The sequence below is a fragment of the Thamnophis elegans genome, chromosome Z (genome assembly GCF_009769535.1).
Source record: "Thamnophis elegans isolate rThaEle1 chromosome Z, rThaEle1.pri, whole genome shotgun sequence".
In the NCBI taxonomy this organism is placed as follows: Eukaryota; Metazoa; Chordata; class Lepidosauria; order Squamata; family Colubridae; genus Thamnophis; species Thamnophis elegans.
This window is the reverse complement of record NC_045558.1, coordinates 118,744,067-118,769,313: the sequence shown is the minus strand read 5'-3', so window position 1 is coordinate 118,769,313 and position 25,247 is coordinate 118,744,067. Positions and strand designations below refer to the sequence as shown.

General features: G+C 43.7%; 2 protein-coding genes across 4 annotated transcripts in view; both read left to right on the top strand.

The window, feature by feature from the left end:
* The first annotated feature begins 3,354 nt into the window (after positions 1-3,354).
* Positions 3,355-25,247, top strand: part of PPP1R12C (protein phosphatase 1 regulatory subunit 12C) — a 47,987-nt gene continuing 26,094 nt past the window's right edge. Inside the window, exons 1-6 of one of the 3 annotated variants that reach the window (XM_032235622.1) lie at positions 3,355-3,836; positions 17,849-17,979; positions 18,573-18,691; positions 20,038-20,197; positions 21,248-21,392; positions 23,856-23,930. In XM_032235622.1, the coding sequence (XP_032091513.1) occupies positions 3,477-3,836; positions 17,849-17,979; positions 18,573-18,691; positions 20,038-20,197; positions 21,248-21,392; positions 23,856-23,930 (990 nt within the window). In that variant the 5' untranslated portion in view covers positions 3,355-3,476. Of the gene's footprint in view, positions 3,837-17,587; positions 17,687-17,848; positions 17,980-18,572; positions 18,692-20,037; positions 20,198-21,247; positions 21,393-23,855; positions 23,931-25,247 lie in introns of those variants that run through there. The other 2 variants (XM_032235621.1, XM_032235623.1) reach the window with 2 other exon arrangements.
* On the top strand, positions 16,364-16,744 carry TOMM7 (translocase of outer mitochondrial membrane 7). The gene has a single exon (XM_032235624.1). The coding sequence runs from the start codon at positions 16,396-16,398 to the stop codon at positions 16,561-16,563; it is 168 nt and encodes a 55-aa protein (XP_032091515.1). The 5' UTR covers positions 16,364-16,395; the 3' UTR covers positions 16,564-16,744.

Here is a 25,247-nt window from a genome sequence, read left to right as displayed (position 1 = left end):
ATGGAATTCCACTTTCAATGTTGGCATCATGCTCTCTCTCATAACAAGGCAAGGATTACCTCTCAGATCCAGATTATCAAGCTCTCAAAAACGTGAGGAGGGTCATAGTCTGGATCACAACTGGTAGAATTTATGTAAAAGGTCTCTTATTCACTTGATTCAATCCACAGACTCTGAGGAATCCTAATATTCACAGTTGTTGCTTCAGAACCATCCCATAAAGAGTCAAGACTTGGGCAAATGTGATTGACTTTATCAGCAAAAGGTTGTATGAAAAGATACCAAGAGTCTCCCAGGAAGTTTTTTTGGATCAGTGTTTCTCAACCTTGGCAACTTTAAGATGCATGGACTTCAATTCCCAGAATGCCCCACACAGCTGGCTGACACACTCTGTAAATTGAACTTCACACATTTAAAGTTGTTAAGGTTGAGAAACATTGCCCTACAGTGGGGCAAAAAATTAGTCAGTCACCAATTGTGCAAGTTCTCCCACTTAAAAAGATGAGAGAGGCCTGTAATTGACATCATAGGTAGACTTCAACTATTGAGAGACAAAATGAGAAAACAAATCCAGACAACCACATGGTCTGATTTGGAAAGAATTTTTTTGCAAATTATGGTGGAAAATAAGTATTTGGTCAATATCAAAAGTTCATCTTAATACTTTGTTATATATCCTTTGTTGGCAATGACAGAGATCAAACGTTTTCTGTAAGTGTTCACAAGGTTGGCACACACTGCTGCTGGTATGTTGGCCCATTCCTCCATGCAGATCTCCTCTAGAGCAGTGATGTTTTGGGGCTAGCGCTGGGCAATACAGACTTTCAACTCCCTCCAAAGGTTTTCTATGGGGTTGAGATCTGGAGACTGGCTAGACCACTCCAGGGCCTTGAAATGCTTCTTATGAAGCCACTCCTTCATTGCCCGGGCAGTGTGTTTGGGATCATTGTCCTGCTGAAAGACCCAGCCATGTTTCATCTTCAATGCCCTTGCTGATGGAAGGAGGTTTGCACTCAAAATCTCATGATACATGGCCCCATTCATTCTTTCCTGTACACGGATCAGTCATCCTGGTCCCTTTGCAGAGAAACAGCCCCACAGCATGATGTTGCCACCCCCATGCTTCACACTAGGTATGGTGTTCTTTGGATGCAACTCAGCGTTCTCTCTTCTCCAAACACGAGGAGTTGTGTTTCTACCAAACAGTTTTACTTTGGTTTCATCTGACCATATGACATTCTCCCAATCCTCTTCGGGACCATCCAAATGCTCTCTAGCAAACTTCAGATGGGCCCAGACATGTACTGGCTTAAGCAGGGGGGACACGTCTGGCACTGCAGGATCTGAGTCCCTGGTGGCATAGTGTGTTACTGATGGTAGCCTTTGTTATGTTGGTCCCAGCTCTCTGCAGGTCATTCACTAGGTTCCCTCCCCCCCGCACATGTGGTTCTGGGATTTTTGCTCACCATTCTTGTGATCATTTTGACCCCACAAGGTGAGATCTTGCGTGGGGCCCCAGATCGAGGGAGATTATCAGTGTATGTCTTCCATTTTCTAATTATTGCTCCCACAGTTGATTTCTTCACACCAAGCTGCTTGCCTATTGCAGATTCAGTCTTCCCAGGCTGGTGCAGGTCTACAATTTTGTTTCTGATGTCCTTTGACAGCTCTTTGGTCTTCACCATAGTGGAGTTTGGAGTGTGACTGTTTGAGGTTGTGGACAGGTGTCTTTTATACTGCTAACAAGTTCAAACAGGTGCCATTAATACAGGTAATGAGTGGAGGACAGAGGAGCCTCTTAAAGAAGAAGTTACAGGTCTGTGAGAGCCAGAAATCTTGTTTGTTTGTAGGTGACCAAATACTTATTTTCCACCATAATTTGCAAAAAAAAATTCTTTCCAAATCAGACAATGTGATTGTCTGGATTTGTTTTCTCTTTTTGTCTCTCATAGTTGAGGTCTACCTATGATGTCAATTACAGGCCTCTCTCATCTTTTTAAGCGGGAGAACTTGCACAATTGGTGGCTGACTAAATACTTTTTGCCTCATTGTATATGGCGCTATTACATGACCATCTACAGAAGCAAAGTGAGTGGAAGAATATTAATATTGGTGCTTTACTGCCATGTAGCCGCTGTGTAGACTCAGACCTAACTTATTACCCATGATGGCTCAGATACATTCTGTCTTTCTTGCTTGAGGTTTCTGGGTAGCTTATATAAATTAGAAGTACAGTAGTTCTCATAGGCTTCAGATAAAATAATTTTCACCACATGGGCAGCTGTTATTTGTGTACATGGAGAAAGAAAGAAAAAATGAAGGAAAACAGACTTGGAACTGCATAAATACAGTATAAAAAATGGATTATTTAAAATTTAGGAAACAACTAAGTAATTCTGAACACTCAAAATCTGGAAAATTAAGAGGACGACAATGAGATACTGAGCAGGAAAAAAACCTCTCTTTGAAGTCCCCCAGTGGTCGAAAATGAGCAGCCCAGATGTAGTAACTCCATACTGCTCAATTCCCTTGGCATCCCTATAATAGTATGAATAATATACAATTACACTATTATATTTATATAGCACCAATAGACAATATAGTTAGATTGCTTGTTTAGAAGGAGCAACCGTAAACAATAAAAGCACTCTGTGCCAAACTTCTTCCAGTTTTATGGGTATTCATTGACATCACCCTTCAAAAAAATGTCAAAAAATGTTTAGGGCGAGGGCCCATAGAGATATTCAACTCTGAACCACCTTCGGAGACCACCTTTGGGTGGTTTTTTTTCCCCATGCTAACTTCGTAAACCCTATAAAAGCCATTCTAAACTGTGGAAATTGTGAACGACTTAGTAGGAAGTTAGCTCAGAATCTCCCCTCGGAATTAGAGCGTTTTTTTTTTAATTAATGTTACTATTAAAACTCTTCTCACTTCGTATGGACTTCATCTCCCAGGAGCACTTGCGGGAGAGAATAATAACAATAGCGCGCAGGCTACTAAAGATTCTTTTTTTAAAAAAGAGTTCCATAGAGATAGGATTAGAGTGGGATACAATGATGATCTATTCCTTAAGGGCGAAATTCTGTTCCAGAGTAAAAGGCTGAAAAAGTATGCAACTAGTATATAAATAATGAAGTTTAAAAGGGGTGTTTCGTCCCCATTGAAAATTATGGTCCAAGGGATGAGAAAGCGAAGATTAATCACTCCCGTCACACCGAGGAAGAATGGAACTAGGACTCCATTTCCCGTGATGCCTCACAAGTTCTCTGCGTGTGTTTGTCTCTCCCTCGCTCGCTTTCTCTCCCCCTCCCTCTCAGTTCCCATCTTGCTACTCCCCCCCCCCCTTTTCCTTCCCGTCTGGATACGGAAGCCGAGAGGCGTTCCTTCTGCTGCTTTTCAGCCTACCGCGGAGCTGGGCCGGGAGGGCCGCCCAGCCGGGCTGGCGGCGCCGGTGGCTGCAGTAGAGGAAGAAAATGGCGGCGCCGCTGCTCTCTCTCTCCGAGGGAGAAGGCGCCCGGGCGCGGCGGCGGGAACAACTCCGTGCATGGGCCGAGGCCGAGGCTGCTGCCGCCGCCGCTGCTGCTGCTCTTCTCCCGACCCCGCCTCCCGCCGTCTCCGCGCCTTCGCCCGCTCCGGCTGGGCTGCCGGCGTCCGCAGACGAAGCGCCGGGGATGGGCTCCGGCGGCCGCCCGCGCGCGGTCCGTTTCGACGCGGCCGCCGAGTTTTTGGCCTGCTGCGCCGGCGCCGAGCTGGAAGCGGCGCGGGAAATGCTCGGAGCCGACGCGGCGGCGGTGAACGGCACCAACGCGGACGGCATCAGCGCTCTCCACCAGGTAGCCTCCCGTATTGCGAGCCACGAATCCCCAGAGGGAGCAGCCCCGCCGTCGCCGCTTCCTCCTCGGCTCTCCTTTTGTCCTGGCCGGCTAAACGCCTGCGGAATGGGCGCCGAGGAAAGAGTTTCCTCTGAGCGTGTGCAGAGTGCCTTTGTCCCGGGGAGTAACATATGGGGCGTCTCTCATGCCAGGGTCAAGCTCTCTACGAGGAGAGTTTGCAAAACCTTTTCATGCGCTGGGAATATCCTTAATCTCTGGGAGTGAGTCATGGGTTTTGGAGTGGGTTATGGGTTTTGGAGCCTGTTTTTCAAAAATGCTTTCCTGCGGTAATTTCCCAGCCCTGGATGTAGTGGTCTTTATGTGACCATATCTAGAGAGAGAGAGAGAGAGGGAGGGAGGGAGGGAGGGGGAGAGAGAGAGAGTAAATCCGCAGTAAATGTCTAAGAATCTGTCAGGAAGCTATTCCTCTACCCGCTTGCCGTTAAGGCCATTTCCCCATCTTTGCACATATCTGGCATCCCAATTGGCAATTTGAGTTTTTATTAGCCAGGCGGCTGGTCTGCTTTGCAAAGTGAAATTGCTACTCCAGCTTGCAATTGGAATAATGTATGCAGGTTGCACGTGCAGAATGAAAATGAAGACATGTTCCTCTGCTGTAGCGGTTTGGGGAGAAAATGTTATTTTGGTGCAGGGAGGTTGCCTACAGTGATTTACCAATAAGTGGGGAAAACATTTCTTAGTCACTTGGCAACCTAAGGGTGGGGGAGGCAGCATTCTTCTATTTCTAATTTAATAATCATGAATCTGAAGTACAGCTGTAGTATCTAACGGCCCTAGTGATTATGTTCCATCAAGTCTTTTTCCGACTCCCAGCGATCACAGAGGTTCTCCATGACAATCTATCCTATTCTTTCCAGTCTCCTGGTGACATCCCTACCATAACTGAGTCTGTCCATTTTGTTGCTTTCATCTTCTTTCCTTCCACCTTTTTCCGTCATTAGAGCTTTTCCAGGGAGTTGGGTCATAATGTGCCCGAAGTAGGATAATTTGAGCCTGGTCATTTGTGCCTCCCGTGAAAACCCTGGGTTGACATCTTCCAACACTTGAAGAAAAGAAAAGAACTCCCCAGGCCTGTTCGTTAGATTTTTATCCTGTCTTTATATTCAGGGCAGTGAACATACCTATCCTCCTATTTTCCCACAACAACAATCCTTTGAGGTGAGTAGGGTTAAGAGAGATGGACTGACTGGTTCAAAGACACCTTTCATGCCTAAAGTGGGACTAGAACTCACAGTCTCTTGGCTTCTGGGCCATCACCTTAACCACTACCCCAAATTGGCTCTAGGGTTCATGAAGTGATTCACAGTTGGAGAAGTTAGGAATTTAGAGGGAACCTAGGATCTTGGAATGCAATTCCTCTTTTCCTCTTGGTTTTAGAAGTCACTTTCCACACAGAAAGGACCAGGAATTCATTCTGCTCTCATCCTTGAAAGATCAAACAAGGCCATCTCGGGTTCTACATTGGTGGGTTCTCAGTGTGTTCCTACACAGACTCTAAAAAGAAAGGGTTTGCTTTTACACCACTCTTTAATTTCCACCGCTGTTTGCAGAACATTGGAACCATCCAACTGCCAGCTTGTAATTTCAAAGGCTGGGTGTGCTGAGCCAAATGTCTTATCATGGCTGGGTGCAGATTGTGTAATCCAGTAAGATTGGCTTCTCATAGTGTAGTGAACGCAAAGGCTTTTTGAGTGAAAGAGTCTCTGCCTTTCCCTGCAGCACTTGCTGTTTTCATGATGGCTGAAGAAGATGCCGTTTGGCAGGTCCTGAAAAATGGTCAGTCGAGAAAACATGAATTAGAAACAGGAGGCCTTTAATGCTCAGCCAGTTCATTATATTATTATTTATCTAACTTCCTATGAGACCGATATCAGTCTTGTACATAAGCACATGTAACTTTACTGTCCCAAAGTTTTCTCCAATCTTCCATGTATGTATCTGTATTATATAGTTGTGTGTAGCAAAGTTGAAGCCAAAAAAATATTTCTGCTTTCTTTTCTGGTCACCTGCAAGCAACCAAATTAATTGTATATGTTCTGGTTTCCTTTTATAAGACACATTTGCATAGTATATCAAATTAGTAGTCACTCCTCACAGCTTTATCCTTCTAATATATGGATATGATTACTACAAGAAGTCATATAAGGTATGGAAATGGAAGCTTACTGTAATGTCTGAATTCAGTTCTAGTTTATAAAGAATTAAACATTGGTGTGTTCTAGGTTTGGACATGGTAAGTCTCTTAGATCAATTTCACCACTATTAAGAGAACTAAAGGATGAACAAATGTTGAATTTTCACATCATTTTAAACCAGTGTTTCCTTAATCATGGCATGTTGAAAAAGCTAAAACTGATAAAACACATACTTACTTGCTACTGTGGTGGCTGTTTTCACACCATATACTGACTCAAACAACGATATTTTACTATGATAAATGAATCCATTTTCTTCATGGTAAGATAGGTTTCTTTAGAATCTTGACAGTTGTTCTGTTCAAAAGTGGCTAGTCAGTCTTTTGTGAACATGGTTTGTGATCATCCAAACCCTGCTTCAAATTCCTACAATCCTCCTTTTCCTCAAGATCCTCTTTCTTGGTGCTCTCTGAGCTTGGTGGTTTTCTTATAGGCGTTTCATTATCAAATTAAGTGATGTCATCGATGCTAGATGATATCAGATCCAGCACTGATGATGTTACTTAGTTTGGTAATGAAATGTCTGCAAGAAAACCAACAAACTCAGAGAGCGCCAAAGACCTCAAGAGTTCAATCCTGAGCTACAAATATTCTCTTCTATTGCTCCTCTTCCTTGCTTCTTGAACAGTCAAATTACAATTGCTATTTCAAAGGGAATGGTAAAATATAATCTCGCTGCGGGAGGGAGAGCAACACAATTCCCATTCTGACCGACAATGCTTGTTGTCACAAATGTGTTTAATGCTGTAGTCCTAAGTCTTGGTTCTGCTGCAGTGTAGATGATGAACTGAAGAACTCGCATCATACAGGTGAGTTTCGATTGGTTGCATATCTGGAAAGGGTGGTTTTATTTCCAGGTAAACAAGTATCTTGCTTCTCCTTCCCTTGACAACCAAGGCTGGTAACTACAAAATCTAGCCAGCAGTCTTTATATTTGTGACCTTTCAATGCACCGAAATGGATCACAAACCTGAATAATTCTCCCTTTGTGTCTGGCCGGAGTAGGTTCAGCAATTAATACTAGGACTAACTGGTTAAAACGGAGTATCTATTGAAAGAGTCCAGAAATAATGTTGTTTGCGTTGGATATACATTTATTGAGTATTACTGATTGTAGATGACTACAAAGGTATTTATTTGCTCTTTGAATTGCAGTTTGTTTTGGATTCCTTCACCAAATTCCCATCAGAGGCAAGGAAAAGTTGTTATGCCTAAAATTAAACCGCCTTCCCTGGGTTTCTCATTAGAAGGCACTACTGGGGCTGCTGCCTTTTCGGTATCCCACCCCACCCCCTTTAATTTCACTCCTGTGAAATTTTCCATTACTTCATCTTCTTGAAGCAGTTTGGCTTCTTGCCCTGCTCCCCATCTCGATACCAATTTGTCAAGCTGGCTAGGTAGTTGGGGAGGAATAGCTCCTGTTTTCTTCCCCTGCCAGGTCTATTGTTCCAGAGTTTAAGGCCAGTAAGGGGGGGGGGCACATGAGGAAGTGGTTGGTTAGGCCATGACATGATACAGGTAGTCCTTGACTTATGACCATAATTGAACCCAACATTTCTGTTAAGAGAGACATTTGTTAAGTGAGTTTTACCCCATTTTACGACCTTTCTTGCCACAGTTAAGTGAATCACTACAGTTAATAACTTGGTCATTAAGTGAATCTGGCTTCCCCTTTGGTTTTGCTTCTCCGAAGGTCACAAAAGGTCTTGGAACATAGCAACGGTCATAAATATGAACTGGTTCCCAAGCATCTGAATTTTAATCACATGATCACGGGGATGCCGAAAAACATACGTGAAAACGCTCGTAAGTCTCTCTTCAGTGCTGCTATTGTAACTGAACTGTCCACCAAATGAACTCTTAGCCGGGGACTGACTATATGCCACTTTTTCTTTCAATATCGCAGGGAAGGATTAAAGATACAAATGAAATTAGGGAATGATGAGGGCTTTGCACATTGCACCAAATGTTTATGTTTCCTTCAGTGTTCTGGAAACTATGCGTGTCGCCTCTGGTGTGCCTGCTTCTTGGAACAGCAGCCTTAGCAGCATTCCCTGAATTGTTCAGCATAAGCGAGAGACTGTTTGAAGGTGGTAGAATTGCCATTTTGAGATGAACTGAAGGCCTCTCCTCTAGTTCAGCTAACATCAAACTGGTGGCCTCCAGATGCGTTGGGACTGGGAACTTTGCAAAGTTACATCACAGCTGGAAAGTGTCAAGTTGGGGAAGCCAGCTGCAGAAGGCTGGAACTGATTAAGAGATTCAAAATACAGAAAAGGAAGTAAGATAAATGCTAGGAAGAAGTCCTCAATCATATATATTTTTTTTGACTTGGATGTCGGTCAGAAGTGTGGTAGTTGCTTTCACGGGATGGGGATAGGTGGATTTAATGACCTTTGTAATCACTTCTCACTCTGTTTTATGTATAGAGCTAGCTGAAACTAGAACATTAATAGATAAATGGGTGCGTGTTTTACTCTACAAGGATGTGCCTCCCGTTTTTTATATTGAGCTGAGGGCCACAATTGACTGTTGGGTAGTTTCAGTGTCAGATAATATCACAAAACGCAAAGATGGTAGAAGAGATGAGAAATTGGAAGCCATGGGGATAAAGCTAATGATTTTTTAACTTTCCCCTAGTGCCAAATTAAATTCAGGACAACCTTTGGAGAAACTTGAAGGACATATCCAAAAGGCATAAGGAGCCTGGAAAAACCTAATTTTTCAAAAGAAGCTTCTCTACATATGCTTTAACAATTCTCCTGTTATTTAAAATGCAACCAACACTCACCTTCTAAGCAATGAATGCAAAAGGTGATCCTATAATACAGCCCTGGGCAGGGGGCAATTTGGCCCTGTTAAGGTAGTCATTTATGAAGCCGCAACCTGTTTTCCAACTGTTCCCATGATTAGCTTGGGATCTAGTTATTTCTCAGAGCCCAGGGACTTTCTCCTTGCCATGTATTGCCAGAAGTCCTGGGTGCTTACTCTTTCTGCCAGGTTGCCCTCTGACTTTCGGCAAAGCAGAATTTAGAAGGGTTGCAGGAGCATGTGACCTGTGCACAGCTGAAAATATGTTGCAGGATGAGGCCTGTTTCTTCAGTTTCCCTTGATTCTGGGAAAAAAAGCCTGGGAATTGTGCATAGAACCAGTTTCTAAAGTGTAGCCATAAATACCCCCAATAGTGGGTAAGCTTGGATATTTGTGTGGCTTTTTAAAAAAGGCAGTGTGTCCTTCTGTTTCAGAGGATGAGTAGGACTAGCTTCAAAGATCAAAAATCTGAGAAGCTGTACAGTATCTACTGAATGTATAATAAATGCGGGTTTCCATTTAAACCAGCTCATGATTCCTCCCCCCCCCCTTATAATTGCTAGTCCTTGTAATTTTGAGTAAATACCACTCAAATAAATATTCAAATAGATACTATATGAGTGTTATCCTCACAGGGCTGAGATACTTTAGTATCCAGTAAAGTTTTGTAATGTGATGGGGAAATGTAAAAGGATTCTGGTTTAATCAGAATTCAGACGTTACAACATTTTTCAGGTTGCAAACATTTCATTTATGAGGGAACTATATATATTTAGATGCTGCAGTCTTTAGAACAGGCAAGTAAACAAGAATGTTCTTCTAAAAATACACGATTTCCCTGAGGCGGGGGGGGGCATTTTGCAGGTGGGTGGCTCACACTGAGAGAAAATCTTGGCATGGGGCCATAGCAAGCCTGGGATCCTCAATAGTGATCTCAACAACACAACAGTGTTGTTACCATTACTCATATTCTCAACTCTTCAAATGGATGTTGCACTGTTTTGGAGGTGGGTCGGGGCCCAGAATCCTGGACTCATTAGATAGAAGCAGGGCCTAAGAAGGAGATCTGGGGTGTTTTCATGGCACAGTCAGTTGTTTCTGCCACTGAAGTAAATTGTTCTCCTTTGGTGGGAAATACAATATTTGCCTTCTGAGCAGAGGCTACGAATGTTGGTCCTCTCTTGGCTTCTGAAACAGACAGCGCCCCCCCCCCCTTATCTTCTGCGCCACTTCATCCAAAAGGACAGTCATATCCTGATTTCTCAAATTGGTATTTTTGACCCATATGAGATTAAGAGCAGAAGAGAAGTGGGCTTTTTTTTTTTAGGAGATGGAGTCTCATATCTCAGGTAGAAATAATTTCAATCCATGGTCTCAAAAACCAGCCCTTGGTTTTCTTGCCTTCTCGAAACCTTTGAAGAGATGGAATCTGATATTTAGCTCCAGCTAAGTTTTCTTGGGTGACTTCCAGCCATTCCACCTGTCTCATTACACAACATAATCAGTCTACTCATTTATGAAGACAACCAATGTGATAAAGGTAGTCTGCATCTAAAAATTGTACATGAGACCAGAACTATTGTTGCTAAGCAATGAAGTTTTTTAATGAGTGAGGCCTTATTTATTAGCTTTTTGCCATGGTTGTTAAGTGAATCATACAGTTGTTAAGCAAATTTGGCTTTCCCTGTCGACTGTGGGAAGTCATCTGAGAAAGTAACAGCTGTGGTAAATTTTCCTTTTAACTCTGTGACCATGTGGATGTTGTAATGGTTATAAGCACTAGGACTATTGTAAGTCACTTTTTCTAGGAGCGTTGTAATTTTGAACTGTCCAAAAAAAAAAAAATCATAAGTCAAGGACCCACTTGTATTAAAATTAGGAGAAACTAAGAGCTCATCAAGGTACACACTCTGTTGTTATAAATTTCTCGTATGTAAACCAAGGAAAATAGGGTTGAATTTTAAAGGAATATTCAACAGGATATCTCAAACTTTACACTGGTAAGGGGAAAGATTTCAGTGTTCTACAGATCTCTGCCTCCCCATTTGTGATAAACCAAATGTATAATACAATACACATGTTCAAAATCTGCATAATGGCAGTGCACAAATTGTTGCATTGAATTTCTATAATCCAAGTTGCTTATTACAGTACTCTTGCTTTCTTAGCATAGATTTTTGAAGCATTTTATTTAAAATGGAATGTGTATAGCAGGGTGGATCAATTTAAATCACACTTTATTTCATGTTTTAAATCTTCCAACAGGAAATCTGATTTAAATGTCTGGTTTAAATTAAATTTGCCATTGGTTGTTCATGTTCTTTTTTCCCCAAAGGTGTGAATCTGATAACTGAATTGTGTTACTTGACAACCCTTGTATTGTATTTCAGAGTCTACTGTAAGCCATATGCCGTGCAAAAAATAAATGGTGTTCTGTAATCTCTGTTTATCAGCATCAAGCTGCAGATATTGCTGCAATCTGTCAGGAATGTTAATTCTGCTCTGCTATTTTTATTTAAAAAAAACTTTATTTCCTATCATACAATGAGCCAGAGTTTGCCAGCATTCTCCAATCACTTTTGCTGGCGCCTTGCACTTGTGGCTGACAAACCACACCCTGTGTTTTGTTCTTTTGCGGTTCAGGGGAAAGAGATTTGGCTTCTTCTCTCCAGTTTGGATGACACTAATAAATTATAGACGGGGTCATTTCTGGTTTAGACACACCTGTTGGAGGCAGGAGCTAGTGGAAATATTATGGGCTTGTTTGTTTCCTAGTTTGTTTAATCTGGGATTCTGGAGGGTTTCTACGTCATCTGAACATTTAACTCGTATCCTAGACCCAACTCCCATAAGTATTCAGTAGCAACCCTCTTATCCAACCTTTTTCAATCAGAGAAATGTCGATTAAAAGCACAGAACATTTAAGCAGCAGATTCAACCAGCTGAGCTAAAACTCTCCTCCCCCTTTTCTTATTTTTGAGGGGAAAAACCTGAAATGAATAGGATTAGTGACCCCCTTGGCCAGGATTATTTTCTGTAAAGCAAGGGTCTCCAACCTTGGCAACTTTACCACTTGTGGACCAACTCCCAGAATTTCTTACGCTGGAATTCTGGGAATTGAAGTCTACAAGTGGTAAAGTTGCCAAGATTGGAGACCCCTGCTGTAAAGTGTACCATATCATACAGCCATGCTATAATGTGGTTTGCTTTCACCATAATGTGTGCATAAATCCAGCCATTCTGGAATAGCATTGTGTACTGTTTAGGCCACCTAAGTGGGGAAATGCACTAGCTATAGCATGCTTATGGTAGTTATTGTTTTTGAAAGGGTTTAATATTTATTTTTCTCTACCATATAGCTTGGCTAGTGGGTATCAAAAATCCAGAAAACCATCAGGTGGCTGCAGAGATGAACAGAAATCTAGAAACATTTGCTGCCATCTGGATTTTTGCAGCCTAGATCTGGAAATGCTCACAGGATTTGTGTTTGTATAAAGTCTCAGTTTCAAAATTTGGCACTTCTACCTGCGGCATGGCTCAGATTGGCCATAGAGAAATGATAGAGCCCAACATTTCTGTTGCTAAGTGAGACAATTGTTAAAAATGAATTTTGCCTCATTTTACAATCTTGTCACAGTTGTTAAGTGAATCACTGCAGTTGTTAAGCTAGCCACATGATTGTCATGCGAATCTGGTTTTTTCATTGACTTTGTGTGTCAGAAGGTTGTAAAAGACCCTGGGACACTGGAACTGTCGTAAATATGAGTCACTTGCCAAGAGTCTGAATTTTGACCATGTGATCACAAAGGACACGTCATCAGACTGAAAAAATGGTCATGTCACTTTTTTCAGTACTGTTGTAATTTTGAGTGGTCACTAAACAAACTTGTAAGTCAAGTCAAGTCACCTGTAGATGTAGGTGTGAGAACAGCAGCACTTTGGAAGTAGGCAAAATGCATTGGCTGTCCCTGGTGTGATGGCTACTCCACTTATTCTTTCTCCTGGATGGTGGCCTGGATTGACGCATTCAGCAAACTTGCTCCTGTCCTTGGGGAGTTGCTGGAAATCAGACAGCACCAAAAAAGGCAGGATGGGCTGATGTTTTGATGGGTGCAAAGCAATCCATTGAGCCTCTAAAGAGCCCTGAGACCTTTTCTCCTTAACCGGCTTTCTGAGAAGATCCTCAAGTTGAACCTATCCATTCCCCCTCCCTCAACATCCTCAATTTTTCTTCTTTTTTTTTGAAGAAGATTGTCTCCTCTTCTGTGGCTCTTTGATATCATACACCCATCTGCTGTTATTGCTCCAGTCGGTTTTATTTTGCATGGCTTGACTGCAGATCCAAAACCTGTTATTAAAGGCAGATGAAAGCAATGAGCAAAAGCAGCTGCCTTCAGTTCTGATGTCTTTTGTGCCTGAAAGAAGAAAAGTAGCACAGCTGCATTTTCCTGACATTAGAAGAGACATCAAAGATTTACTGGTCCAATTTTCTTCCTTCTCCTTCCCTCCCTCCCTCCTTCCCTCCCTCATCTGCAAGTTTTGGTAGATGCTGAAATCTCTTGTGATTTTTTTTTTGACGTATATAATACCATCTTGCAGCATATCTTGTATGAGGTGCAAAAGGAGCCCTTTGAGAATTAGCACCTTAATAAATATTGGAAAAATGCGAACACCCTCATCAGATGACGATATAATTAGGAAAATTTGGGATTGTGCTGAAATGGATAGATTAACCTTAAAAATTAAACATAAAGAAGACTTGAAATATTATAGGACATGGAATAAATTTTATGAATGGATAGAGACAAGAGGTAGAAATGAAAGGGAAGTTGACAAATGTGAATAACTGTTATAGAAAATAAAGAATTATGGATGTAATATGGAAAAATTGTAAATAGGCTAATGTAAGTAGAAATTTAGTTAAACCTCATTTTCTTTTCTCTTTTTCCATTGGTTGTATTATTATACTTACTGTAAATATTTTATTAGCTTGTTAAGTATGTTAAGATTTGCTATTGATTTTTCTTTGGCTTTGCTTTGACAATGTTTAAAACTTGTGGACTTCAACTCCCAGAATTCCCCAGCTAGCATTGTTCCCCAGCCAGTAGAGTTATGGAATTTCCCTCCCAGAATTCTGGGAGATGAATTCCACAAGTCTTAAAGTTGCCAAGATTTGGCACCATCGATCTAAATATTAGAAGCTCTTCGTGTGTTTTCTCTGTTTTCTCACCTCACTTTCACAGACCTCCTCCTTGCCATAACCCAGAGATTTCCTTTTCATCCAAACCATGGTTATCTCAGAGTATAGCTTTCTACACATTATGCCTGATCCCAGTCAGATTGATCTATCCATGTGGCCACTACTTGATCAATTAGATCAAACATTTAATTTGCTATTAAATCCAAATCAGTGGGCTAGACTTTGAAGCAACCCTGAAACTATGACTTATGGTCCTGGTTTCAAGGGGGGTGGGGGGTGGAATCAAACGTTTCTTTCCTGATGATTTTTAAGAAGCCATCAAAGACCTGACTTTTCCACGCTTTGGGGAAGGGTGAAGGGTAGGCCCCTGCTGGATGGGTATATGTTGACTTCAGATTGCTCATTATCTCCTTTTTGTCATTTTGTTTTAACCTTTTAAGCTGCTGGAGTCATTGGCAGATGATGACCTATAATTTATCTTGTTTCCCCAAAAATAAGACAGGGTCTTATTTTCTTTTGAAACCCCTCTCGAAATAAGTGCTTGGCCTTATTTTTGGGGAGGTCTTATTATTTTTGAGGTACAGGAGGCAGCGAGCGTGGTCACCTCATGGCTGCTGCTGTGTTGCACATTGCTGGGCTTGCCGCTCTTTTTGCTGTGGCCATTAGCATAACAGAAGGGGACAGGGTTAGGGTTGGGGGAGCAGCCCTTAGGGCATGTGGGATACATGGGGCATGTTCCCCCCCTCCCTTTCCCCTTCCTCCGGCCTCCCCTCCTCCTTACCTCGTGTTCTTTGCGCAGCAAGCAATCAGAGGAAATGGCAGGGGCTGGCTGCGCATGCGTTTATATATTTTGGGGGAGGGCTTATTTTAGCACATGCGCTCAAAAGCCCAATTGGGCTTATTATCCAGGGAGGTCTTATTTTCGGGGAAACGGTATATAAATAAGTAAATAACAGTTTTACTTCATTGTGTTTTGGGTCAGACCTAATATTGCAGGATACAGCTTTCCCTGGAAACTAAGTGATTATATCTCTTGCTTGTCCACTCATACCTTACCTCAAAAATAAACTGCATGTTTTTTTTCCCAGCATTATGCAGGTGGGTTGAGAAGTTTGGTCTCCAACCTTGGCAACTTTAAGCTTGGAGGAGTTCAACTCCCAGAATTCTCCAGCCAGCCAAGCTTGGAGACTCCTGCCAATTGCATGTGCAAATGATGTTTTTTTTTAAAAAAAAAAGTCTTATAATAGTATAATGGAAATAGTTGTAGTGGCAACTTCCCTTCCCCTGTAAGTACAAGTTGTGCTTCAGTAATACAGATGTTCCCAATCTGATATTTTTCAGATGCCCTTCAGGCTTTCCCTAGGAATAATGGGAAATGAACTTGTCGATCAGAAGGTTGGCAGTTCAGCGGTTCGAATCCCTAGCGCCACGTAATTGAGTGAGCTCCCATTACTTGTCCCAGCTTCTACCAACCTAGCAGTTCGAAAGAATGTAAAAATGCAAGTAGAAAAATAGGAACCACTTTGGTGGGAAGGTAACAGCTTTCTGTGCGCCTTTGGCATTTAGTCATGCAGCCACATGACCACGGATACGTCTTTGGACAGCGCTGGCTCTTCGGCTTTGAAACAGAGATGAATCACTGCCCCCTAGAGTCGGGAATGACCAGCACATATGTGTGAGGGGAACTTTTACCTTTAGAAATAATGGAGGTTGTAATCTAATTTATCTGAGGGTCACTTCAACCTCCAGCTCTCCTCACTTGAACATAACAGGTAGTCTTGACTTATGATTGCAAACTATTAGCAAGTTTGAATTAATGAGAGGATGCTTTCTGCTCCTGGGTTAAAATGGAGGATTTTTAGCTCCTGAGCAAAAAGACACTCGAGTGTCCTGAACTAGGCTTCCCAGAACCTCCCCTAGTCTTCCCCCTCCCAAATTCTCCTTCCTTGGAATTCCATTTAACAACTCACAAGATTACTTAAGGACCACAACCAGGAGGGCCAAGACTGCAGCCACTGGGCAAAACAGTGACATGACAACTCATGTAATGATTGCTTTGCTCAACAATCCAGATTCTCATCCCAATTGTGGTCATAAGTCAGGGACTAACTACGTTGGTTCAGGTTTTGGTTTCTGGTCTATTACTCTGTTTTCCCCCAAATAAGACCTCCTTGGAAAATAAGCCCAATCAGGCTTTTGCGTGCATGCGCTAAAATAAGCCCTCCCCTGAAGGTTGAGCCTTTCTAACTGCCGCCATCGGGCCTCGGCTGTTTTTTGAGTTGTTGCCGCCGACATGCCGAAGCTGAGCAAGGAAGCTAAGCAGCGACTGCAGCACCTCTTCAAAGGTGGTCAGCTGGCAATCCGCTGGGGCTTCATCCCTGTCGTGCTTTACTTAGGTTTTAAGAGAGGTGCAGATCCTGGAATGCCTGAACCAACTCTTTTGAGTCTACTTTGGGGTTGAAGGAATGAATCAATGTATTTTGAGAGTATGCTTTTGAAGATGGATACATTCTGGAGACTAGAAGGACTCTTATGCAATGTTACTGTCCAGCGATTTATCTGATAACATGTAAATGACATTTTTGTCAGTGTAATGTATTTATCACACTTTGTTATTTCTATTGGAATAAATATCTAGATTTTAAAAATTAAAAAAAAAATAAGCCCTCCCCTGAAAACAAGCCCTTCCCTAAAATATTTAAATACATGCGCAGCCAGTCCCCGCCATTTTCTGTGGGGGAAAGGGGGAGAACATGTCCCACGCACCCCTGCCGTCCACACGGAACGGTCTCATGGAGGCCACTATCATGAACCCTAGCTACTGCGGCCCTTCTATTAGTGGCAGCTACAAAAAGAACTACAGGCCCAGCGACAAGGGCTAGCAGGAGTGTGCCAGAAAGAGAGACAGCATTTCCAGCCCTCTCTGAATCAGGCTGAGGTTAAGGGGCCTCCTGCACCCCCCCAAAAAATAATAAAACCTCCCCAAAAATAAGGCCAAGCTCTTATTTCAGGGGTCAAAAGAAAACAAGACCCTATCTTATTTTCAGGGAAATGCAGGGTAGTTGAATTTAGGGCAGGAATGGGAGACTGGTAGTTCTCTTGTTGATCAAAAAAGGTCCTAGCATCTCTCTCCTTTGGGCATTCCAGCTGGGTTTATTAGGGGTTGTTCAGAAATCTCTGGAGGACCAAAGAGTTTCCATCGCTTGGTTAGGTTACCTTCCCAAGGCTCCTTCCCAATAACCCGCATATTTCATTCCCATCTTAGTAGCCTGTGCACTTTTTCCTCAAAACATTCTGTGCCAGAGATTTTGTTCTGTGGTCTGTTGTGTAGTTGTGCTCTAGCCACAATCCTCTTGCTGCTTGAAAACCTTGTTTATTTCCTGGTCCAATGTACTTGCCCTATTTTCCGCCACCAGCTGCAATCAAAGCAAGACAAATATTACAAAATTCCCAGGGACTTTGATTTTTCAGTCCAACTCTCTCTAGTGTAAAATCTATTACGTCTTTACAATGTTCCATTTCCCTGTTCAAGGGTTGCCATTTTAGCCATCTTCTATCCTGCTCGGCCCAAATGCTACAATGGGGTGTGTGTTTACGACACTGGGAAAGGAGTGGAGGGTGATGAATTTGATGAGGGGCACTTGGAATTGGCTCTTCTCTTGAAGGAGATGAAGACTTTTGTATTACAAATGAGGCAAAAGATGAGGTTGGATTTGCATGATAAGGAAGCATTTTGATTCTTCCAGGCCTGCATTGATGAAAACATGGAAGTGGTTGAATTTCTGGTAGAAAATGGAGCTGATGTAAACCAGGCAGACAATGAAGGTTGGACTCCGCTGCACGTTGCTGCCTCCTGTGGCTACAATGAGATTGCACAGTAAGTTTGGGCTGGGTGGGGGGGTTGTGTATTTTTTTGCCTAAATTTCCTAGATCCACAGATCTCTCGGCCAGCCTTACAGTTGCTTCTCGGCACAAGTGACTGCAGTGTGTCCTTTCTCACCCTCCACTTAGTCATTGAGCTCCTTCAGGCAACTATCCTGGTATGATGTTGGATTTCTCAGCTGGAGAAACTCTGGCGAGAGGCTGCTAAACATAGCTGGTGCATTTCACACTCAGTGAAAGATAACCTTAGGCAATCCTCTTCGAAGAGGGAGAGTCCTGGCTGCGTTTATTGTGGGAGCTTGCAAGGAAAGCTGTAAAGGTTGCCTGTATCTTGACATTCACCTTTAGTGGAAGGAGAGGGGGAGTTTTGCCTGAGAAGGTGAGTCAGGGTGTAGGTCTTAAAGTCCACAGTCTTTGAACTCTGTACTTGACACCCAAGCAGACTAGATTACCCAGATCAAGCTTTGCAGGAAGCTGGTTACAACCACCATCTCAGATGGCCCCTTCTGCTGCGGGATAGAGATTGTAGGCCTGAATATGGGGGCTGGGTGGCCCATGCATCTGACTGGCCTTCACTGTCTGGCCCAGATACCTCTTGGACCACGGCGCCAACATTGCTGCGGTGAATAGTGACGGGGACGTCCCACTGGACATTGCTGAGGCTGACAGCATGGAAGCCTTGCTGCGAGCAGAAATCGAGAAACGAGGTAAGGCACAAGCAGCCACTGCAAGTTCAGCTCTGCTTCCTCTGATGTCCCATTATTAGAGGGTTCTCCAGCTAATTGGCTATGGAAAGATGGCGACTCTTTGACATTTTCACCATTAAAAAAAACCAACCACCCCAAAACACTACAGGTAGTCCTCAACTTACGACCACAATGGAGCCCAACATTTCTGCTGCTAAGTGAGACATTTGTTAAGGGCATTTTGCCCCATTTTACAACTTTTCTTGCCACAGCTGTTAAGTGATTCCTTGCAGGCATTAAGTTAGTAACACGGTTGTTAAGCGAATCTGGCTTCCCCATTGACTTTGCTCGTCAGAAGGCCATAGAAGATGACCTTGGGACACTGCAACTGTCATAAATATGAGCCAGTTGCCAAGTGTCTGAATTTCGATCCTATGACCATGGGAGTGCTGCCATGGTTGTAAGTGTGAAAAAACTCATAAGTCACTCTTTTCAGGGCTGTTATAAGTTGGAACGGTCAATAAATGAACTGTTGTAAGTCAAGGGCTACCCACATTGGCTTTGTAAAAATATTTATAACAGATTATTTAATATAGACATACATGTAGTACATATAGGGACGTGGTGGCTCAGTGGTTAAGACGCTGAGCTTGTCAATCAGAAAGTTCAGCAGTTCAAATCCATAGCGCTGCATTACTTTTCCCAGCTTCTGCCAACCTAGCAGGTCAAAAGCAGGTAAAAATGCAAGTAGAAAAATAGGGAGAGCTTTGGTGGGAAGGTAACAGCATTCCATGTGCCTTTGGCGTTTAGTCATGCCGGCCACATGATCACGGAGATGTCTTCGGACAGTGCTGGCTCTTCAGCTTTGAAATGGAGATGAGCACCGCCCCCTAGAGTCGGGAACGACTAGCACATAAGTGCTAGGGGAACCTTTACCTTTATAGTACATATAGAGAGAGAACAGAAATAGGCTAAATTAAGGTCTGGTAAATGCTTTCCCACTTCAGAGTTGCATTGTTGTTGCTGATTGTCATTTCCCAAAATTATCAGCATGAATTCTTTCTGTATATGTGGACTGCAACATCCATTTTGCATTTGAATAAAAAAAAAATGAAGAGTTTTGTTGCAAAAGTACATAATAAAACTGTGGAGCTACATCACAAAATACGTGCTGGTCCCTATGATGTGATTCCAGCTCTTCTTCTGAGATGGAAAGCAAAGTTCCAAAGATCCGGTTGCTGTGATTTCATTTAAAAAAAAAAGTATGTGTGTGCGTGCGCTATCTGCATTATAGTTTGGGACCACTGTTCAGAATTTTTCAGCCACAGGTTCTCTGTGTTTCGTGTGACCGTTCCCTTTGCTTTCAGGGGTAGATGTAGAGGTAGCCAAGCGAGAGGAAGAAGAGATGATGCTTCGTGATGCTCGCCATTGGCTGAATGACGGCAAAATATCTGATGAGCCTCACCCCAAAACTGGGGCCACTGCCCTCCATGTGGCGGCTGCTAAAGGCTACGTCGAGGTCATGAGGTGAGAGCCTCCCATCATATCCTGGGCAGTTCTTGACTGTGGTTAACCTCACCATAGCCGGTATGGATGATTAATTGCTTTTCGTAGCAGGAAATTAACAGACTCTTGCCTTTTCCTAGCTGTGTTTGGGAAAAGCCCAAGTCATTGGATTGCCTAGCCTTCTCTCCCCGTCTTGAGCAGGGTTGCAGGGAGGGCTTGCTGGCCCCACCCACATTTCCACACATCCTTCAAGCTCAGGCAGGGCTTATGGAAAAAGGAAAGGCAAAGAGGCGTCAGTCCCCACCCAGCCACCTCTCAGCTTCTTCAAGGAAAAGGGAAAATCGAAGGATCTTTGTTCTCAGCTGTTTTTCTTTAATCTGGGATTCTGAGGAGCTCTGTGGCTCCTCAGGTTAGAAAGGTGGACTGACTATCAGCAGCCTGACGTTCGAGACTTGTTACTGCTGTGAGGCTGGGTGAGCTCCTGTCACATGCTCCAGCTCCTTCTAATCCAGTGATTTGAAAGTAGGCCACCGCAAGTAGATAAATGGGTACCACTTCAATAGGGACATGGAACTTCACAGGGACATGGAAGGAGGCCCCAACTGGGAGTTTCCCAGGCAACAGTGGTGTCACCAGGAAATCATTTCACCACGAAAACACTCCGGTGCTTCCAACACGGAACTATTAGTACTTGGGGTTCCTCTTTTCAAAAGGAAGAAGAAAGGTGGGGGAAAGGAATTCTAATAAATCCCATTTTTCACTTTACTCTTTTTTTTTTTGTTAGGGAACCACCTGGGGTTGTAACTCCCACCCCTACCTGGCATTTTCTTTACTAAGCACACTTCATGTTCAAAAAATGCTACCCCAGCTCAAAATTGCAAATGTTTCTCTTCTCCCCTAACAATTGTGGATAACTTGAAAACCTGAATTCTGGTCTCCTGTGGTACTTTTATTTCTAGAATCCTCTCTATCCAGGTTGCCCCGTTTGTTCTGCCACAGCCCAGCTCTGTTCTCCCAGGGACAAGGAAGCCCCCAGTTACCCTTACCCTGCCTTGCCTTGCTCTGTTGCAGGCTGCTCTTGCAAGCTGGCTATGACACCAATGTGCAGGACAAAGATGGCTGGGCGCCCCTACATGCAGCAGCTCACTGGGGAGTGGAGGAGGCCTGCCGGCTTTTGGCTGAGCACTTCTGTGACATGGAGGCCCTCAACAATGTGGTAAGAGAAGCTGATAGTGGGTGCAGGTAGTGGGTTATGGGAAAATGGCATCTCCCTTTATAGAGGAGACTGCAACAGATGAATGGGAAGCTCGGGCAGACGCTTGTTCAGGTGGAGGCCAGGCAGTCGCTTTAATTTGGATTTCTGCATGGAGCAGGGCGTTAGATTTGATGGACTCCATGCGGCCATCAAATTCTTTTCTACCTGAGGCCAGGGAGCTAAACCTATTGCCAGCTGGAATAAAGAGCCATGTGGGGCTAGATAGGTCTGCGCCTTCATATAAGACAAGTTCCCCTTCTCAAAATTATCTTGTGTTAGGCAGGGAAGACATTAGTAGGGTGAGGGGAAAATAGTTGGCCACGCTGTTTGTTTCAACATCATGCTGTATTTCACAAGAGTTACCAAGGCTTACAAAATACTGTAAAAGTCTTTTGTTTAAAAAAAAAGAGGGGGTGGAGATATTGTATATTATGAATATTGGAAGCCACCTGGAGACATCTTATATGAATTGGGCAGGCATTTAAATTTGATTGATAAATAAATAAAATAAAATAGAAACATTACCAGTTATTAAAAAGGTTAATCCATTGACTATTATTACATCAATATGAATTGGAGTACAACATAAGCAACTGTTTTAATAGTTCTGATAGGTACAGCACATCAGGTGTTCATCTCTTGAGAGAGTTGAGAGGAGACTGTCCCTTCCCGAACAATGCTTGCTACTTGTTGATTATGTATCAGAGTTATTACAGTATATTCAGTGGAACGACTTGCCTCCAGAAGTTGTGAGTGCTCCAATACTGGAGGTTTTTAAGAAGAGATTGGACAACCATTTGTTCTGAAATGTTAAAGGGCTGTAATGGTGAACCTATGGCATCTGTGCCACACTGGCAAGTGGAGCCCTCTCTGTGGGTGTGCATGCGCCTCCTGCCAGACAGCTGATTTTCGGCTCTCTGCTGTGCGTGTGGGAGACGCATGCACATGCGCAGAGTGGCAGCGTGCATACGCGGTGTGTGGGAAGCGCGGGGGCAGCACCCTCCCTCCCCGGGGCCCCACCTTTGGTCCCAGGAGGCTTCAGGGAGGCCTGCTATTCCCAAAATGGAGCACAGCGGGGGGGGGGGAGGGTGTCGCACATATGTGCGGGGGAGGGATCACTGGGTGAGTCGTGTGCACATGTGCAGCAGGGCAGGGCATATTGCATTGTGGGTGTGGGCATGCGCACGATTTCAGCCTGCGAGGACAAGAGTTAGCCATCACTGGTGTAGGGTTTCCTGCCTGAACAGGGTGTTGAACTGGAAGACCTCCAAGGTCCCTTCCAACTGTTATTCTGTTACTTATGAAGCATAGATTTCCTCCTCATCGGGGGTAGTTCTTTAGGCTTCTAGCAGGCCAGTTGCATCAGTAGGCATGAAGTGTGCTCTCACCAAGCCTCTGCAAGCCTCCCACACTCTTGGCAGCATTTGGTGGTGATTGGGGGGGAGAATATAGCCGCTAACCCACCTCTCTTCCCTGGTTGTTGTTTTTTTTAATTTTAAAAAAATATAGTCCTTCCAACGGGACCAATGAAGGGGAATCAATCACTGCCAGTTATAGGGCCTCTGAGCAGAAAATGTGCTTTGGATCCTCGGTGCCTCCCTGGCCCGCCTTCTTTTGGCCTTTTCTAAAGAAAAAGGATGATCTCATTCTGCCTGATTGATCAACTGAAAGTTGCACAGAATAGAAAATATCCAAAGGATCAGGGGGACGTGGGATGGAAAAATCTGAAATTGATCGCCGGAGTCTCGCATACATGCTCACCTCTCTGGCAGAATCTCATTAGAGACCATGAGAGAGTTAGAGTCTGGCAAAGGAAAATGTCCTAGAGAGACCATGCGTTTAACCTTCTCTCTTGCTCATGCTTCCTCTTTTTCATCCACTTTTTAAAAAACCTCTAGACTTCAGGCTGCCCTCTGGTCTCCATCCCCCCCCCCGGCCCCCAAAGGCCAGACCATCCCTGTGGGTAGTTTTTCTCTATTTACTCTTATTTATTTAAGAGCTGAAAGATCAGAACAAGTGCTGTAAAGGCATTCATTTCATCCCCCCCTACCCAACACCCCGAATTTCAACACACACACACACATATACACACACACCTGACTTATTTCTCCACCAAAAAAGTACAATGGCTGGAAGCAAGCGGATAGGAGCGCTCCGAAAATTAGACTGGTCTTTGGTGCAGCTTCTTTCATATCATTTTCGTCTTTTTCATCTGTGCTTGGTTTAGTCAGTGTATATTTCTGTTAACGGATTCAAAAGTGGAGGCGGAGAAGGAGGAGAGGTTTGAAGGCATTTGCAGTTGGCCGATCTGTTGTGCCCGTTGTATTTTTTTTTTCTGCCTCCTTTTGCTGGCTGGTGGAGTTTTGAGGCAATTGTGTTGTCAAGCCTCCTGTTCCCCCTGATTTTCTTTCTTTCCTCCCACAGGGCCAGCGTCCTTGCGATCTTGCAGATGAAGATACTTTGGCGCTGCTGGAGGACCTGCAGCATAAACAAGACGATGTGAGTGATGGGTTGTTGACAGTTGGGGTTGGGTGTTTTTTTTTTTTTTGCCAATTCCATTTATGTTGTTGGATACAGAAGGGTATTGTGATAGACTTTTTGTATTTATACAGAACGTTTCTAACACTTGAAGCTCATGCTTAGGTCACTTTCTGTGTGGGATTCTTCAAGGTTTTGGAGACTTTTTAGGAGAGAAGGCCTCCGCAGGCGATCTTGCAGAGTCTAATTTGAGGGCTGAGTTGAGAAGATTCTCCCAGTGGGATGATCCCAGGTCTTCCTCCCTGGGCTTAATAAGAACAGTACTTTTTTCCTATAGCCGCCGACCAGAATTCTGTGAGTGAACTAAACACTGTATTTTTCGGAGTATAAGACGCACCTTCCCCTCCCCCCCAAAAAAGAGAATGGAAATGTTGGTGCGTCTTATACACCAAATACAGCCATTTTTGGCCTCCTGAAGCCCTGCCCCACATCCCATTTTTGCAAAAAATGGGCTGTTTTGCGCAAAAACGGAGGTGTTTTCCCCTTCCTCCAACCCCCCCCCCCCCGAGCACTCTGCAGGCTTCAGCAGGGCTGGGGGAAGGGGGAAATGCCCCTCTTTTTGCGAAAAATGGCCCATTTTCTGCCCATTTTTCACCAAAACCGGGACATTTTTGCCTCCCCCCCACAGCCCTGCTGAATCCTGCAGAGTGTTGCTGGGGGCCAGGTGGGACAAAAACTTTTCTTTCTTACTTACCACTTTGAAATCTTGGTGTGCCATACATTGGTGCGTATTATAGTCCGAAAAATACGCAGTCAAAGCAGTTTCCATTTGAAATAAAATATAAACAGAAGACCATAACTGGGTCATTGAAGCAGTCACAGGGCATGTCTGCTTTTACAAACAGTATAATAAAACTTAACCATGCCGCAAGGAGCGAAATAGATGAAGTAGACAAAATCATTGGGGGGAATTCTCCCACCGGTGTGGATTAGAGATCTGTTCTTCAGTTCCAGTGTTTAATTCTAGATTCACGAAGCCCCAAACCTTTAGGGGGGGGGGGAGGAATGGGGTCTCTTATGTCCCCACTGCTATTGATCCATTGACAGAGGAAGGACATAACCAGGGAGTTTTGCCCAGCTTGTACCAGTTGCATCCCTACCTGAACTGGGAGAAACTGTTAAAGATGAACTGCACTCTTTTTACACACCTAGTCTACGACATTGTGATTTGCACAAGGCTGCCTTTGACGACCACTTGGAAACTGCCCTTTGCTGGCAGGTAAGAGCTGCCATAGTCATGTAACATTGGTGCTGCATTGGCTTCTAATAGCTTGAAAA

Excerpts from the sequence above, each read along its gene's own strand:
- TOMM7 (XM_032235624.1), top strand. The coding sequence starts at position 16,396 with ATGCCGAAGCTGAGCAAGGAAGCTAAGCAGCGACTGCAGCACCTCTTC.